The sequence below is a fragment of the Centroberyx affinis genome, unplaced genomic scaffold, assembly GCF_046629955.1.
Source record: "Centroberyx affinis isolate AG114_WGS23_722 - 3 ecotype Tasmania unplaced genomic scaffold, CSIRO-AGI_Caff_v1 ptg001233l_1, whole genome shotgun sequence".
In the NCBI taxonomy this organism is placed as follows: Eukaryota; Metazoa; Chordata; class Actinopteri; order Beryciformes; family Berycidae; genus Centroberyx; species Centroberyx affinis.
This window is the reverse complement of record NW_027279746.1, coordinates 247,912-267,160: the sequence shown is the minus strand read 5'-3', so window position 1 is coordinate 267,160 and position 19,249 is coordinate 247,912. Positions and strand designations below refer to the sequence as shown.

General features: G+C 41.2%; 2 protein-coding genes across 2 annotated transcripts in view; both read right to left on the bottom strand.

Annotated features, from left to right (window-relative positions):
- Window positions 1-12,691, bottom strand: part of fcho2 (FCH and mu domain containing endocytic adaptor 2) — a 41,177-nt gene extending 28,486 nt beyond the window's left edge. The window contains 6 exon segments of the mRNA XM_071524795.1: window positions 239-343; window positions 592-744; window positions 2,105-2,246; window positions 2,358-2,432; window positions 4,792-4,883; window positions 12,554-12,691. Of these exon segments, the coding sequence (XP_071380896.1) occupies window positions 239-343; window positions 592-744; window positions 2,105-2,246; window positions 2,358-2,432; window positions 4,792-4,883; window positions 12,554-12,586 (600 nt within the window). The 5' untranslated portion in view covers window positions 12,587-12,691.
- A 3,918-nt stretch (window positions 12,692-16,609) lies between these two features.
- Window positions 16,610-19,249, bottom strand: part of tnpo1 (transportin 1) — a 29,433-nt gene continuing 26,793 nt past the window's right edge. Inside the window, exons 22-25 of the mRNA XM_071524792.1 lie at window positions 18,732-18,831; window positions 18,567-18,641; window positions 18,037-18,176; window positions 16,610-17,844 (exon numbers count right to left, since the gene is read on the bottom strand). Of these exons, the coding sequence (XP_071380893.1) occupies window positions 18,069-18,176; window positions 18,567-18,641; window positions 18,732-18,831 (283 nt within the window). The 3' untranslated portion in view covers window positions 16,610-17,844; window positions 18,037-18,068. The remainder of the gene's footprint in view (window positions 17,845-18,036; window positions 18,177-18,566; window positions 18,642-18,731; window positions 18,832-19,249) is intronic.

The following is a 19,249-nucleotide window of genomic DNA, read 5'->3' as shown; positions in this document are numbered from 1 at the left end:
ACACACACACACTCACTCTGAACACTCAATACACACAGAGCGTGTAACACAAAACATGCACACAAGCATTTGACAGATTACACAATGACAGAAAGTGTTGCATACCACAGAGACAGACACAAGACAGAGTATGTGGACAGACACATATAAGTGCGTGTATCATTAAGGCGCACACGTACACACACACACACACACACACACACACACAAAAGACTGGGTAAATCAAACAGACCAATACCTGTGCAGTTTCTGCCATCTTCTGTTCAAACTCGGACTTGGCTGTGGCATATTTCTCCACGTAGGACTTGTAGGCTTCTGTGGCTTTTTTGGCCTTCACTCCAGCCTGCAAAGAGAAAGAGAAAAAGACAGACAGACAGATCAGTGACTATCACTGGTCAGTACATGATACTGTAGACAATGGCCCTTTGTTTTCCTGGATCAGGTGACAAAAGAGCAAGGAAACCACGCTGACTTTACCATCTGAGGAGAGGAAGCTTTTGGGGTTTCTTTTTTTCTATACACTGGAGTGTTACGGCACCATCATGCCTGTATTGTGATTGTGTGTGTGTACATGTGTGCGTGACCTCCCACCTTGTCCACATCTCTCTGGGTGGCCCCCTCCTTGCGGAGGCGCTCCTGCTCCACAGTTTTGGCATTGTAGATCTCCTTGGACTTCTGCAGGGCCTGGGAGATGGTCTGGATGTTTTGCACCGCCTCCAGGGTGGACGCCACCTCTTCCTTTGTCTTGCAACACACAGATGTCACAAACATCAGCTAACACTTCATAGATTGAATGATGTGTGTGTGTGTCTGTGTGTTTCTCCACTAACTATAGAGTTGTTTCTTTGAATAGTGGTGGATACAAACACATTGTAACAAACTGAAAGATTCATTGTAGCATAATCCATGGACAGCTTGACCTGGAAAGCACTTGAGTTTTCAAAATATAACAGTATAACAATGTACAGAGGTCCTTTATGCTCTAGTGAAATATTAACGCTGTTCCTCTGTTCCACTCTTCCACTCTTCAGAGTGTGACACAGTACTGCAGCACAGTACAGTGGGAGCATATTAAAGCTGGCATACAATATTGTATGACTCCACATTATACTAGAAACTATTACAGACTACTTCAGTGCAAACTGTAAAGATTCATTAAGTCATTTATGCCTCTTTGCATCAAATTACTTAACAAGAGAACATAAAACAAGAGACTTGCAATTACTGTGGCAACATAGTATGCTTCGTCATTATTGTTGTTACTTCATGATGACTAATGATGACTGAACCTTCCTTCTTACTCATTTTTATTGGGCTGTGGTATGATGTACAAATTACTGTTGTAAACAAAGGATGAACAAATCTAATAATCTATACTGAAGTATGTAGTTATTTTGAACAGCAATTCCAAGATGGGTGTTTATCTTTTGTTGTTCATACTTTTTAAGAATGCACTGTATACGCATGTTAGTGAAGGAACACAACGGAGAGAGGAACAGCGACTGTAGGGAGGTGACAGAGAGAAACTGTGGCAGCCCTTTTGTCATGCCGAAAGCACACTGCTCTACTAATTCCAAGCCACTGTTTTACTGGCTGTAACGTGTTGTGCCGCCTCATGCGTGAGATATGAGCTCATGGTGTGTGTCTCAGCAGGGAGGAGGGATAGAGGAGTGAGGTGTACAACAATGCTTCGCAAAATAACACTGCACGCCACGTTCTCGCAAGATGGGAAAAACTACTAAATTATTTCCAGTTTCCTGTGAACGTGAACTCATAGTCCATACTGTAAATGTCAAGCTCGTTCACTCTGAGGGCAACTAACCAGAGTGAGAACTTGGTAAAAAGGAAACGACTGAAAACAAAAACAGAGGTGAAATGGGTGTATGTTTCAACCATTTCTATGGAATTTAACTTTCCTCTATGAAGGCAAATCTGTGCGGCTAGAAAGGCTCAACAGCTGCCCCGTGTGGCAACACTGGAGCACTGAACTATTTGTGACAGTGGAAAGAAAACAGACTGTTCAAGCGATGCACTGACAAACACAAGTGCACTTACAGTACACCTGCCTGAAGGCTACAACATGTCTAATTCTACACCCCTGTACCTTTTTGTGTGCCTTGGCCTGGTCGTCCACGTACTTCTGCACCTCCTTTATAAGCTCCTGCAGCTTTCTCACTAGCTCCAGGTGACAGCTGGCCAGCTTCTCTGTGGAGCTCTTGAACACGTCCCACACCGGAGCAAATGTCCTGGGACACAAGATGACGGATAGGAACGACTCAGAGACGAGGACAGGGCAAAACGTTCACATTAACACAAAGTCATCCTACTCATGTCTATAGAGAGTAGCTTACACTTACCCAAGCTGGGAAAAATTGCCAGCTGACTTGGCAAGTTTGGTCATCGACCTGGCATATGCCTCCTCAATAGTACTCCTAGGACAGAGGAAAACACACACACACATGGAGAATCAATTAAACTGATCAACAACACCAGTTCAGATAATATCAAGTCAATAGTATCATATATTAATAATGTCATAATACCCTTTAAACACCCTGATATTGTATAGTATGACAAAGTTTCTCCAGAAGTGATAGCAACTAGGTTACAGCTCAAATAGAGCAAGTCATAGCACAGCTTCAGATCCCAGCACTTGCAGTATAAATATTGACCACATGCAGCGTGTGTGGGAAAATAAGTGTGGTTGAACTTGTGATTTGTTCATAAACCTCATGCTGAAGCTGAGAGAATATTCAAGTTAGTGTTTGAATGCCCCGTTTCTCTCTATCCTTCCCTCTTTATCCCGTCTTTCTGCAGCAAAGTGACAGAAGTTGAAAAACTTGGAACGATGTTATAGTGGAGGCCTGAATTATGCATGTCTCATTTAACCAGCCTCTCTCTGCAGTCACGTCACAGGAGCAAGGTCAGCCAGGGGGAAGCGGGACAAACGTGCACACACACGCACACACACACGAAAGTAAACCCATACATCATACAAACTCACACAGATACACATACACATAGCCACATGCAGGCACATAAACATACCCACACACAAACATACGCATGGATGCACAAGTAAACAAACACACACACACACACACACAACACTAAGGATGGACAAAAGCTAGAAACTCATGATAACTTTCCTCTCCCATGTTTCTGTGTGATGTGGTGCAGAGGGGCAGTTTATTTTCACATAAAAATCAAAGAAATGTCACTATTTCTACTCCTAAACCAGAACTTTAAGGTCCTGTTTCATGCTGTATGTGTAGTTGTTGTAGTAGTTGCAGGGCCAGCTACTGTATGAGGCTGGTCTACAGGAAACAAATGATGTGTATGGATTATGTAACACAGAGTGCACAGAGTGGTTTTCCCCATCAGAGGGCGCCATGGGGCAGTATTTGAGAGGGGGGAACCATGAGACATCACCATTGAGGCACACTGTGAAGCCCCAGTGAACCTGGAAGCTAGCACAGCGTAATTAAGCTACCCTTAAGAAATATAAGCAATCTTGGTACAACACAAGTAACCTAAAGTCTACCTGGCTGTACACTAAAATGCCCTTGTCCTTGAATACTGCCAATATACACAACAGTGAAACAATCTACAACAATCCACAAAATGAAAAGAAGTTGATTTTCCTTAAGACCATGGTATATTGTTGGTGTAAGATAACTTGTAACTTGTCAACTTTCATCAATAATATTTTCCAAATATGTTTCAATAGAAACTTGTGGGAAATTGAGCATGTCAAATACTCTACAAAGTGTTGATATAATATTTTGGCTTATTGTTTTATGATCGAAGTGTCTTGAGTGATCGAGTGCTTTCTTCAAAGTTAGACAGACGGTGGAATTCACTGCTGAATTCCAGTGGTAGACCTTCTATCGTGTGGGAGGTTAAAAAAACACACTTCTCACACAGTAACACTCGTCGTTATGAAGTGGGAAGAATGTGAAAATAAACCATTACTATGGTATCATCATGCTGCAGAGACTACAGGTGTGTAACATGATGCTAGTTTAGGGGTGGACTCAGGTGGCAGCTCCACCAGAGACGACAAGGAGAGGTAAAGCTGCAAAGCATGTTCTCAGTCCTGCACCTTTTTTCAGAATTTTGTACTTATTGACTAATTATGTTCATTTATTTCCATGGTAAATATGGAGAGATTCATTTCTGTAAGAGAACAGACTAGTTTGAGGAATATCTGTAGCAATGAGGCAAATCGAGAGTGGATATTGGTAGCAGCCTCAACCAAGCGTTTGGGTGTTATTACAAGCACAATACCAGCAACTACAGCTAAAGGTGCAGAGCCACTTGAGATCACATTTACATAACCAGTAAAGACACACTAGACATCTGCTGAAGAACTAGACACATTAAAAACAGGTTAATGGTTAATGTCCACTGAGCACTAGAAGTGATGCTTTAGCTCTCATATAGCCCAGGATCTATGGCCCAGTTTTACACCAAGCAGTAAATACATTATATTTAAACAATGCATAAACAGCTGTACATATCAAACATATGCCCTAGAGAAGTCCATATGTACAATATAATGCTTAATTTTTGTCATGTACCCAAGAAGGCGTCCGCTAAACTTTCACTTTTAAACTCTATGAGGCATAATTTTAGCCTAGACGGCTATAAACCATTTAGACTTTATCTTTTAAACAGCTTTTAAATTGCTCAGTGGGAGACAAAATGTGTTGAATGAACCTGATGCATCTTATTGTTTAGAGAGGGCCACCACCTCAGCAGACTGTGCATCCGACCCCAGTGTCTTACCTTTCTCTGATGAACTCTGTTAGCTCCTTGGAGGAGATTTGGCCATGCTTCATGTTGTGGTAGAGAACATCAAATCCATTATTTTTTTCCCCCTGCATTTCAGAGAAAAAAAAAAGAACAGAATGTAGATAGATCAGTCACCGGAGCAAGCAATAAGTCCAGCAAACAAATATACTTCAGTTGGTGTCCCTGTTTTACCGTGAAGGCCTTCTCTACAAGCAGCATCCTCATTGTTTGCATGGTTTCCAGCTGCACCTGCAGCAGACTCTGGTCTACCATAGTCATCCTGGCCATGGTTCTGAGTTACGGATGTTAAATATGTTCAGTACCGTGCTAGACTGGTCTACGTACTAACATGTAATGGCCAGACAACTGTCTGTTTGTGTGCAGTAACCATGCCACTCTGTAACGGTGTCTGGTTGCACTGATGCTTTAAAAAATGCATACACTACTACTTAATAATTCATATGAAATGGACATGTATTGGTGAGTCCTTTAATGTTTAGGTAAAAAAAAAAAAAAACCTATATATGATGCTGCTAAATAATTAACTCACTCCAGAGGGAAGCAGGACTGCGTTACTAAGCTACTTACAGAATATAATAACAGATGAAGTTAATGTACTTCCAATATCTAATGCCAGGACTGATAAGGAAGTAGGCCCATGGACACTGACAGCTAATGTAGGCTACGTCACCAATCAATCAGAAATGCTGCAGAATCTGTTCATGTGTTTCTGAACTTCACCATTTATAGACCTCAGATGACCCTTGCTAGAATGGCTTTTTAAATGTTCTGGGATTGTATAAAATAAAAGAGCTACAGAAATAATTCCTTAGTCTTCACTATTATCCTGACCCAACTTCAACAATGCAGTTGTGAGAAACATCTAGGTAGGTCGAGGCCCATATTTCAAGAAAAAAGACAAAGTTGGTCTTCTGAGCAAAGCTACATGGTTAAAAACAGAGCCTCAGTTTTTATAACACACTATTCTTGACAAAGCTTCAAGTCAAAGCCTCCTCGTCTCTTCTGAAGCTACGAATGACTTTCATTCCTCATCCACCAGTGTTTCTTCATTACCAGGATAGACATCGTGGCTTTAAGCTAGGAAGTGCCCATTGTTGGAATATGGATCTATCGGAGAAAACAGCCAGCACCACAGCTAAACTCTATTAGTGTAGATTACAATAATAGCCACTGACAGAATTAATTGTGCTAGCCAAGTTTTCTAACATTACTAATTCTGCTAATCAGTGTTTGGAGGACTGTAACAGGTCTGACCTATCTAATGTTCAATCAATTCACCCTTGATAAGGAGCACCTTTGTCTTATTACCCCTAGAATGATAGGCAAAAAGCAGTTCATCTTCATTTTTGTCTAATCTGCGTACCAACTTTGGTTCACCTCAACCCGTGACCGACACACAGACGTTTCCTGGTTCCTGGAGGAAGCCACAGTCAGCGGTTTGGTGTCTACCATCAGTGCCTCTTTGCAGTGTGCAGCTTTGACACATGGGTTTAACCTTGTTTTCCCACATACACACAGATCAAAGGTCAGGAAATTTGTGCCAAAATGAAGCTCTGAGCTAGTTTCAATAAGGCTATATTTACAGAGCAAACAGACATAGAGAGAAAGGAAAGCATCCTTGTCTGGGCTACATCTTATTGACCTAAATTTTACTCCAGTGAGCAGCAGACCACTGAGATGTGCTTCCTGTTTGAGCAACACAACTGTACAAAAAACATTTTAGCTTCAGTGTTGTAAACGTATGGCTGCCCTGCCACAAACAGCATGAAGTGCAAACCACCCCACGCATCAGATATCAAGCGGGGAATGTGACTGTACGGACATTATAGCCAACACAGTCACAAAGCACTGCTATAAGCGCAAGAAACACAAGGTGAGAAACACAATGACAATTGGCCAATCGGCCTACAAAACAGGGAAGTGACGAGAACGAGAGAAAGCACGGCTCCAAACAGCTGAGCAGCTGAGCAACAGGAAGAAACTCTATTCTGTGCAACCAATGTGCTCATGTGGAATGTGATATCAAAGAATACAAAAGAAAAATAAAAACAAACACAGGAAACAGTTCAGGGCGTTTTTACTTAGCACAAATGACAAGCATTCATGCATTTGATTCTGAAAATAAATGGTGTCGTCTACTCTTACAAAGCAGCGGCCAAGATCAAGATAAACATTTAGCCTCGAACAAACCTAAAATGCCCCAGGTTTATAAGTGAACTATAAATCCCCTATGAGTCCAGGAGCGAGTTCAGGACTGCACGACTGCCTCTGCGGTGCAACACCAGGGAGAGGTGACAGCAGAGCGCCACACAGCTTCTCAAAGCCCTCATTTGGAGACTCATTGACAAAGGCCCTCGTACGGGGTGATTAATATTCCAACCACACATTGTGAAATTCAGACGCACTCATTACGCTCGGATTTAGACTGAGAGCTTTCTAACCCTCCGCCCCGCCCCGGTGAAAGATAACATGCTGAGCGGTTGGCACACTGATGTCAATCACTGCCTGTGTGTGCAGCAGCGGCACAGAAAGCAACAGAGAGAGCTTCTTACGAACTGATAGAGCTCAAATAAAATAAGGAAAGAGAGAGCGAAAGGTGTGTCAGCTGTCCAGAATTTAATCTGTGCCAATATTAGCAGTGACAACAATAGAACCCAGCACTATTATGTTACATCTTGGCCGATGGACTGTACTATGTATGACCCACAGAATGAGGGAAATGATGTCTTCTACACTGTATGCTTTTGACTGAAAAGAGGAATGGCCCAAAAACGAGACGGTTTACGTAATGGCTGAACGTGCCCTAATGCTTCTGCTGGGAACAGTGGTTTTACTCACTCAGACCCAGGGAGTATGCCAGTTGGACAGCTAGCCCCAAAGGCAACAGCAGCACCCTCACTTACTTACTTACTTAATAAACTATAACTTCAGGCTTACATGTATAGACTGATTTAGGCTAAAACTAGTCTATTTCTAGCCCTGCCCTGCTAAAGTCCTGTTACACTGATTGAAAACTAGTGAGGAGTGAGACCTCTTTTTGATGTGAACGCACTCTGAACATGAGCGAACCAGCTTTGACTTTAGATTCTGCCACCTACTTCCTGAAGACATTTTCACTCCCTCTCATTTTCTAGTCTCAATTCACTTTCTAGGAAATCACCACACAGACTCCTAAGTCAATAAAGCAGACAATGAGAGGGAGGTAAAAATGTACAATGGTATATCAAATGGCTATGTTGAATTTCTGTACCATCAAGCCAGAGCCAGAAAACCTCAGACTACTATACTAAATATTATTGTATTCTGTGTTCACACATGAGAATAAGAGTCAATGTAATTGCCAAGTACAACAGACAGACAAGTATTTGTCACACATGGCTGGCACTCTCACTCTGAAATACCACTTTAAAGGATAAGAAGACAAACATGCAGTGCTGCTGTTTATCATGTGACATCTGCCTGGCAGAAGAGGACAGGAATTTATTCTCTCAGTTACAGCACAATACCACTCTCCATATCCTGTGCGTAGCGAGTTAATTGTTTATTGCCTGGAAGCCATTGCACTGAAAGAAGTCTGGTTATCTCTCAGTATTATACTGTATATACTTCTTCTAAGACAACTGAATTCAACTTAGCTTGATCCTCAATTAGACATACCTCTAATTTCAGTCTACTAAAAGCATGATGTAGTGTTTTATTCAAGAGGTAGATGATGACTTTTTCAATTCTCTGATGTAGTAATTCAGTAAACAACACTTTGAGCTTCTAGCTAGTACTTTGAGTGCTGACACTTTGGGTAAGGAGGCCTAACAAAAACGAATGTGTCATGTCTGTTAAAGCCACAGCCTTAGTATATAGTATACGCATTAAATCATATAATAGCACAAAATATAACATAGGTAAGCATGCTTTAGTAACTCTTGGTCATATCATTTCCACTAGCAACACACACTCCAACAGGACAAAGTCAGGCAGGATCAACAGTCTGCCTACTGAGACGTGTAAGAGAAGCTGGAACTCTCGTTTCCAGGTTGCACACTTTCACTGAGGTGTTTAGCATGAAGCAAAGATTAACAAGTCTCCCTCTTCCCAGACAGACTGCAAACGGTGGCCTGGTGCAGCCTGTAGACCCGGGAGCCCCGAGCACACAGGGAGTAGACAGCCGGATGACATCAGAGTGTCTGCCCCAGGTCATGTGACCAGGATAAGTCTGGGAGCGGTGCACTGAGCTGTCACAACGCATCAGACCAACAGCAACACACACAGGGTATGTGTGCGGCAAAGCACACATAGGCTGGGCTCGGCTGTGGTGCAAACCTAAGTGTAGAAGACCTTGGGGTGGGGATGCAACATCTAATATACGGCTACTGGATAAATGCCGCAACACACCACTCTTTCATATGTCTCATTATGACTATCCCCATTTACCCCACTTTAAATCCAATTCACATATAATAATTTATGATCGTTAAAATACAAACGTGTAAATCACAGCATCCACAATTCTGTGAGAACATCCATAGTGAGGCGGGATCTCTGTTTCTGCAAAAACCAAACGTCAATGTTGACCAAAACCTTTTTCACCCTTGATACCGGGAGAAGATTTTCAGAGATGCGACTGGTTCTCATGGCTCGATCTTCGCTGTAACCTCACAACTCGATCTCAGGGCAAAACTTAGAACACGCTGAACTCTGCTTCTAAAAGACCAAGATGGAAAGCAAGATTAAAGCCCGTGTGTCTAATGTGTTTGCCGACCTTGTTACTTGAGGCTCGGTCGGAGATAGGGGGCGACTGAAAGAAAAGAAGCCACTATTCTCTGTTTCTTCCGTCTTATTGGGAAACGTCAGACTCATAACTAACCATAACTTGTGCAAGGGCGACTGTTTAAGCCCACTTGCGCAGTCTGTAGTGTGAGAACCTATTAGACCACACACACACACACACGACAGACAGCAGGGAGAGGAAGGCTGTCCTGGGGCTGTTGGCTGTATCAACATTGTTTGCTTATCGCACTGCCATCTTATTTTCCCATGAGATGCTGGGGGCTAACAGACTCCACATCAAACACAAGCACATCATAGATTCCTTCACAACACCCTGTTAGTCCTACACATATTGCCTAGTGCTGTTATTAACCTGACACACTAATCCACTGACTGAGTCATTTCAGTGCATGCAGGGACAGTTTCAAAACACACAGGCCCATATCCTATGAAAACTACCATCTACAAGCCACAGAGGACCAGCCGACGTTTGCATATTTAAAGAAAAAGGGGAAATGGCCATTTGAGGCGCACAAATCTCTTGGCAAAATAAATCTAGTGAGCGGAAATGTTGCAGTGACCCATCAAGTGATGCAACCGTGACAGAGAAACGACACTGTGTTTCCATGTCTGGCTCCTGATTCCCTAAAGCACTTGTTTATTCAGCTGAGGAGAGATGCTGTCCACATCAGAGATTCACGGCATGGTCACATCCAAGGAAAAGGGGCAAGAAAAATGTCTCAAAAATACTACAGAGAGAGAGAGTGTGGGAGATGGAGAGAATGTGTGTATGTGTATGTGTATGTTGTGTATGTGTGTGTGTGTGCGTTCGTGTGCGTGTGAGTACTTCTGTGTGCCGTGCAAAAGTGGAAATACGTCAGAAAACTCAAGATTTAACAGCCCACTGTGTGTGTTTCTGTGCGGCTTCGTGTCTGTAAATGTGAATGATTTGCACTCAAGTCAAAGGGAAATTGGATGCATCTCCAAATGCCGAGTGTGTCCTGCATGTTAAACGCACAGCTGATCTTTGCCATCACTGGATTCTCTTGTGGCTCATCGCAGGGCACAAAGGGCAGATTGAGGGATCAGGAGTGTCTTGGCTCTCCTCTTTTCCATTTAGTTAATGATGAAAAGATCATGGAGTGTTCTTCATAAAATGGCTTTTCAAACTGCCTGGCAGTGCTTCCCAGGTTACTTGAAACCCTTAACAGCCCAAAGACACGCAGGTCAGGTGAACTGGAGACTCTACATTGCCCATAGGCGTGAATGTGAGCGTGAGTGTGTTTGATGTAGTATGGTATATAGTATGTATATGTATATGGTATAGTATGGTAAATGGTTTATAGTGATGTAGTATGGTATATATGACAGGTAGGCTATATGATATGATATAGTATGTAAAGCCCTACATGCTTCTGATAAAGGGCTATGTAAAAAAAAAAAGAAACTTTACTTGACTTAACTGTCCTTTCACTATCCAAGTTCATGTTACCATCTTTCTCTAGAATTCTAATGGAAGAGAACAGACTTCACCTAGAATAACTACACTAAATTACAAATAGTGCAATATAAGATACCAAAGTAAAGAAGTATGACTGCAATTCAAACATTACCACCCTAGAAGCATGTGAAACAGAGGTCAGCCGAGGCTCTCAGCAGTATACACTTGTTGTTCGCTCACTCCAGGAAGCCAGGCCAAAAAATATATCCATAACCGTCTACTAACCACTGTATCACATCAGCTATACATATTCAGATTCTGCTGATAATCTACAGCGTATCAGCAATAAAGGCATACCTAAAATACAACCTGTGATGCGTGTTGGCAACATGTAATGCAAACTAAAGCTTCACATTTCTGGGAGCTGTGAGTACACCTGTTAATTGAACAATAACAAAGCAAAGCAAAGCAAAAACCCATTAACATCTCACTTCCTCAGTCATTCAATTTATCTATGGCAGTTCTCCAAACCAAAGGAAAAAAAAGTGGTCACAGGCAAAGAGATTACAGCAAGATTAAGGGTTCAGATGTCTGCTTGTAAACCTGCAGTGATCAGAAATATGATCCATACTTAAGTGTATTACCAGTATGCACCTACTACTTAGGCTGTAATGGGCAGAAAATATAGTACAATAAATTAGTCGAGGCTTAATGAGCAGTAACGCAATTATAACCTGAGTTGTTTTCTGTTTTCATAACATTTCCTGTGTGGTTTTTACAGTTTTGAAAGAGAAAATAGTCTACACGATAGATCGATGGGTAGACCTGACAAGTGAAGACAAGATTCACAACCTGAATTGAAGACCGACTACTTTTCAACCTGCTACATTGTAGCCACGTCAAATAATAACCTAGGTGGGGGGTGGGGGGGTGACGTCTGGGCAGTTAAAAAACAAACACTGTGCACAGTGAAATAGCCTACTGTTATAGACGATATAGCATTGACAGTTAAAAACATTAACTAAAATGTGCAGTAGTGTCTGGGTGAATTCGTCTTTTAAAACTGTTCTCTAACTCACTAAACATCTGGCCTCTCACTGAAACTTTGTTACGGAAGAAAACGACGCGTCCGGTCAGCGCTGCGACTGACAGCCGAGGCGTCCAATGGCTTTCACGGAAAGGACCATAAACATTCCAAGCGAGCCCGTGACAGCCAATTAGCGGAAGAGGGGCGGGTCCTTTCAGATCTCATGTTAGATGGGTTTACAGAGGCCCAATCCCCGGGGTGGCAAAATAATAATCGCCGAGGAAAATTAACGATGGCCAGGGGGTTGCTTACCCAACAAGTCTGGCGGGCACCGGGGTACCGGTGCTTTAACCGGAGCAAGCCTGTGAACCAGAGGACTACCTCTGAAAAAGTGAATAATCCTTGATTTCTGGTTGACATGAACATGATAGGGAGGAAACATCAGCTAGACAATAATAAGGAATAGCACCGGTGTAAACAAATTTAGTAAAAGCACCACCTACCCAGAAATTCTCTAGGAAGTATGGCGTTATCATCTTGCTTTATTCCTCTTCGCCGCAACACTTTAATTAGTTGCAATGCAATTTTTATAGACGAAATTGCTCCACCGTCCTCCCCCCGTTTCTGTTGTATCTGCCTTTTCCCCGTTTTCCTCCTCTCTCTCCCCTTTCTTCTCCCTTCCCACCTCAGACTCCACCTCCGCTCGGCTGCTTTACGTTTCTCCCCCTCGATATTCAGAGTCAGCTCGGCGGAGGAAACAGCGCCACCCCCGGCGGATGGATAGCTAGCCGGAGCGTCGCAGGGTAAACTGTTGCCTTCAAGTGCTCTCCGAAAACTCAAGTTCCTCTGTCAGTTCATCAAGTTGCTGGGTCGTTCATGTGCTCGGAAATGTTGATATTTCCGACTCGTGCTAAAGAGGCCAATATGAATGTCGTAGTAGTAAACATTCAATTGTAAACATTTTGGTATCCCGGGCCTTTTTGTTTTTATTTGTCTGCATGCATGAATTAAGAGTCCCAGCTAGCGAATTCTGCCCTTGCGTGTTCAGGCTCAACAGCTTTTTACTTTAATTACCGGTGCTAATACCAACGTTGCTACATGCTTGTTATGGTTAACCAAACCCAGAGAAGCCAACAGTGAGTTTAATCGTCTGATCCGCTGAAACGAGACAGTGATGTCTGTAGATACGACCAGCCGATCCAAATCTACGCCCATGATGATACAAGATTATTAGGCTGTAGGTGAACAGACATCAGTACAAAATCACAATGCGAAACACTTCCTGAAATTAACTGAAGATCCCTGCCACTTTTTTCATTGACACCTGATTGACACAACCACTCTAATACCAGTTTTCCATCGGTCCGCTTATTATTTTTGGATAAAGTTGTCATGTAGGCTATGAAGAAATCGCATTTACACTGGTGTTACTTGGCTATAAAGGAAAGTGTAGATTCAGTCAAAAGTAGACATTTTCATCTGACCTTAACGTTTTCACGTATGTAGGCCAATGATGTAAAAAAAAGAAACCAAAGTGTTTTATTTTGTTTCACTACACTATTAATGCATAGAAACTGGCTAATGGTATAACCGGCCTAATTATCAATAAAGGTCCATTCAGTTGAGATACGTTTGTGTTCTCAGTTATCTGTCAGTCTGAAGAGCATCATCCCATTCAATGACTGTTTCATAAAGGGAACTCAGTCTTTTCCATTTTTCTGCTTTTCCTCAGAACATTTCTAAGTTATGTGTGTCTCCAATTGCACCAGATTGATTGTATTCAGCAACCTAAGCACATAATTTATTAAACTAAACCCAATTTGTTGTTGTCTTCTATTCTGGACATTTGTCTTGAAGATCTTTTCAATGATCACCTTGCATGTGGTCTGTCATATCGGCTTCAGGTTTTTGAAGAACTGTACAAAGAACATTTGATTAGAATCACACAATTGAGCCATTTCATTGACAATGTTAACATTGTCTGCAAGGTCAAATGCGGCACTAAAGCTGGAGCTGGAGTCTGAGATGACCTTGGTCAATGATGTGAACACAGACCAGCCGTATCGCCCAGAGCTGCCTGTTTAAAAGTTGTGAAGGACAGTAAGACTTAAGACATTTTCCCTCTCCCATATTTCCATATAGGCCATGTTGATATATATTGTAGCTGCAAAAACAACTGCTCTAGAGAAATTGAGAAAAAGGCAAAACATATTAATGTAAACAATTTATTCTGAACAATGTACAGATTCAAGCAATGGTAACCAGTCACACCCACTATATCATCTTACAAATATTGTTACAAAATTACTACAGTACAATATAGACTCTTTGCATGATCCAAAATATTTGGTGGCCCCAATAGTATTACTTCTTTAAAATTCAGCAGCTTATAAAAAAAATTCAAACCATGTCTATTAAAATGATGTTTGTCTAATCTTAGCGAAAATGATGAAGGCAAAAATTCTAATCAAGTTTCAAGGCTAAATGGAAATCAGAATACAGGAGGAGATGTTTGACTAGACATTCCATTGTATTGGTGGGTGCTTTATAAAAGACAAATTTTCAATAAAGCTTTGTAGAAATCTTCAAAATATCAGTCAAACTTCAATTTGGAAACATTGTTATGCTTATACCAAGCTGTCAACCTGTTTATTTGCTTTTCTACCAGGTGTCTCATTTTTCTTCAAATATATATCTATTGCAAAACACCAACAAAATCTCTTAAAGTATTTGCTCTCAAGGCATTGTGTACACATTAGACTACATATCTACCAAAATCTGATTACAATCACTTTTGACAAAAATACATAAAATATGTGCAAGTTACCATTTCCAATTTATTCTCCCAACTCCACCTTGTAATTGTAATTCTGTGCGTGTGAAAGTAAGTGTAAGAGTGTGTGTGTGTGTGTGTGTGTGATCATAGCCTCACATGTGTGAGCTAGCAGCGTTGCACGCACATAAAACACTAATGTTAATTAACAACACCCACTGATATCCATTTCGGGTTATGAAGCGGGAGAGGTTTGCTAATCTCATTTGTGAAACAGAGATGGAAAAAGGCATACATATGGAAAAAACAAAACAAAACAAAACGATAAACAAATCAGAACAACAATAAACACAGACAACCTGAGGTTACTAAAACACATATTCAAGTAGTGAAACACAACTACAATGTATAGCAGCAGTCAATTCAGAAATACAGCACAGTAATGGTGATTGTTTCATTCTGTGTTTAGGCCTATTCTGCTCCAATTAACGAATGGCAGCCCATCATGCCATGATGCTTCTGCTTTTTGCATGCCAAACAGCTGGAATGTGACACAGACAAAATCATTTCAACTTCAGGACACAAAGTGATGTGGCACAAACAGGCGCATGTGCATGCACACACACACACACACATGCAGGCCTGCCTCTGTATTCCATGATGCATTATATCCAGTATTTACCACAGTTCAACTTCAACTGTTTCATTTGCTTAGCTTTAGTAGAAAACCACTTGGATAACACCATTTCACAATATGAAATATCTAAGACAGTAAGACTTTTCTTTTTATAGTCTTGCAACCTAATTGCATCAAGATACTTATTGCATTATGCAAGAACATTTTAACAGCGATACTTAATTTATTAATGATTTTATTAACACTAAGCTCATATTCTGATGAGTGAATGAATTTTGAACATTTGCAATTTAAATAAGTGCATGACATGTGCATAAGGGGTTAAAATACTGCAGTTATTACTCTGGCCAGCAGAGGAAAAATGATTGGTTGGGCATTAAAAAAAATAAAAATAAATAAAAATGAACTTCCTATCAATCCACCCCATCATGGAATACATTCAGGCTATGTGTGACTTTAAACACTTTAACACTTTGAAAAAAAAACATAAGAACAGAGCAAAGCAAAACAAACTAGGACAAGACCATTGTTGTAGTTTCACAGTATTTCAAAACAATACACACAGCGATGGGGTAAAAGTTTAGGGAGAACGCTCCAGCAGGTTTGAGTGAAGTTAAAACTCAAGTTCAAGAAAGAAATCCCAGTGTTGCAATTCACTAATAATTACTATGTAATTTTTCTGTAACTTTAAACTTTAATTAAAGCCCCCCTCCCCACCCTCCCCACCCTCCCATGATCCCCTTCCCAAAATATGTTGGGATGTGAGGGGCCACCAACATGCAAGGGATCAAGCATTCAAGTACCCCACGAAACAACCACTCGGAACATTACACAGTCATCCTCAAGATCATGCTTTTTAGCACAAAAAGCGAAACCAAACCAAGAACAATAGCGAAACCAACCGATAACAAAACCTCAGTACACTGAAAAAGAAACATATTTAAACATTGATTGATGTTTTGTATGGTTCTGACAGCCAACGTCACAAACGTCACCGAGACAGGATTCGTCTCGTCGTTGCACAGTCCAGGAAAAAAAAAAAAAAAAAAAAAAACGGATGACGACCACTGCACAGGACGCTAACCTGCACGCTACCCCCCCCACCCACCACCCCCTTACCTCCAGAGGCTCAGACAATACAAAGCCTTATAAAGCATCTAGAGCTTCGATATGCTCGCTGATAAATGTCCATGCACACAGCACGTCACATCCACAGCACATGACCAAACTGAGAGATTCACTCCAAAGGTTACACATTGATCCACACACCTGGCCCGCCTTCAAAGAGTCACAGCCAAGATCTTACATATTGCCTAACTTCTGTTTGTAAACCCAGTCATGCTACACTACAGTCGACCACTGTAATTCTCTGGTAGAGGACAAAGAAAACTGATAAAACTACAAGGTCGAAGAAGAACCTTATCACAGGGCAATGACAGCTATCAAATGCAAACACACATCACTAATGCTCTACGGCTTCCCACTTGGATGCAGCATGCTACCTATTCCCCGACTGTTACGTTGCTCTTAACTCAAACAAAACCTTGTGCTCTCCAGTGACGTAAACAACAGCCTTTGCCCTGCTAATCAATATGAACACTTCATTCCTTGAGACAAAAAAAAATCGCTGAAATTATCTGATTGAGAACTATAAAGATGACAAGATATTCTTACTGTGATATGCAGCATTGCAAAATATCTTCTCCGTGGTCAGCTCCAATATGATGTGTTATTACCATCGGCTGCCAAGCTATCCTTGTGTTTGACGACAAAATATCTTATTATTGGACCATAATCTTCATCCCATGCCATCTCCTGATTTTAGAACCATCTTCTACTTCCCTGGTAGAATTCAGTCTATTTAAACTGCCGCATGCCGTTTACCTCATCTGGAGTACTGGCTGTCATGACTTGATTAAAATGCACATCTGCTATGAAGACTATGTCCTGCAATAACCTTTCTCCGTTAAGTGTAAACTCCTGCTTTCACCCAAACTAAATAGCAAACGCTTAAGAGTTTTGCAAAGTTGTCTTCATCGTTCCGTTTCAATTTTCCTCTCAGTAGTTCAGGTGAGAGCAAAAATCACAAAATAAAAAATAAAAAAAGTTGCTGAATTTTTTATAAATTCTGATTGAGATGTGGAGTGGTTAAAATAATTTTTTCCTCCCATGATAAGGTTGTTCCGCCAGTCCCTTCCCCCCCTTGCCTGTGCACAGGGGCATCGAGTGCTGCGGCTGCCACCTCCCTCCCACCCCGTCCAGAAGGTTGGGGAGGGGTCCGCACCCCCTCCCTCCCCCCGGCTGGCAGACCCTTCCCCCCAGTAAAGGGTAACATGTTCCCTGGGTAAAAGAGGTTCCCTATATTGGCTCCCATAGTGAATGACCTGTTTGGAAGAAAAAGAGGCAGACGTTAGACTATGACACAAAAAATACTGCACATTTAAAAAAAAAAAAATTAAAATAAAGCAATGCCACATTCTTGTTCCTACAGATCAATCAGCTTTTCAATTTTAGTTCATTTTCATACATCTCCTTAATTCCCTGGATAAGCAAATGATAACACAGCAGAAACTGACCCCACTGAAGAGGCCCATTGCTATGGAAACAATTACACCCCGTAAAAGGTTGCCAGCCGTTCCTTCAGAGGCATGGGGAACTGATCCGAGAAGCGCCTCCAGTTGTCCTCTCCCACCTGGTTCTTAAACCCGTGAAGGATCTGAAATCAAACACCGTCACAAGTTCAGGCCGAGTTAAAGCAGATCTCTGACTCTCAAAATAGATCTTGTGCGTCTGACAGGGTTACTGCAGCTTTGCCATTTTCATTAGTTTAGTAAATGATTTCAATGTTATTTTATTGTATTTCAAATCCGCTTTCCATCTCAATATAGTTTAAGCTGTAGTCGGATAGTGTTTTCTGGGTAATAGTTGTTTATTTTTTTTTTTTATAAATGTTCGATTTTAGTTTAGTTTGTATTGAATTTTTAGTTTTAGTTTTTCCAATGGTCAGGTATGCAATGAGTGTTTTGGTAATACAGATTTTTGTACATAATTGAAATAGAAAATTGGTCTTAGTCAAAAAAATCATTGAGTAATGCTCAGTTTTTACCTTACAGAACATGTCTCGTAGATCATCGTTTGGATTTACCCAGGAGGCCACTGCATCACAGAAGAATATAAAATCCTGAGAGAGAAAAGGAGGGAGTTGAGGCAACACAGAATTTCAAATCATTTCAACTCACACAGCATTTATTAATGACGTAATGACGCTCACCTGCACTACACCGCCTGGATTTACACTGATCATAGTGCAAATGCCTCGGAATGCAGAGTCTTTCTCCTCATTGTCTCTTATATTTCGTAGAGAGGTGCACCTGAAAACAAGGACGACCGAATTTAACACCGGACGCATCAGAAGGTGCCGTTAAGAGACAATTTCAGAATAACACTGCATAGATTTAAGCTATCTCTCTCTCAATTGTCACTATAAAAATAGAACAAGCCAGTATATATGAAGCAGTGAACTACACATTTATGTCTCTACAAGAAATAACAATATGTTTGTGAGAAATAAACAAATCTAGTCTAATGCTTAATAGTGAACTTGCCATCCTTAATGCTAATGTAGCATACTTTGCTTAGGCAGTTTAGGTCTTGTCTTATTATCAATACTTCATCATACTACAAATAAACATTATTGTGGGGAGATAATGATTTCTTTCATATGGCCTAGGACAGTAGCAACCCAAGCATGCACATCAAACAGACTGAAATAAAAGAAATAAACATTTT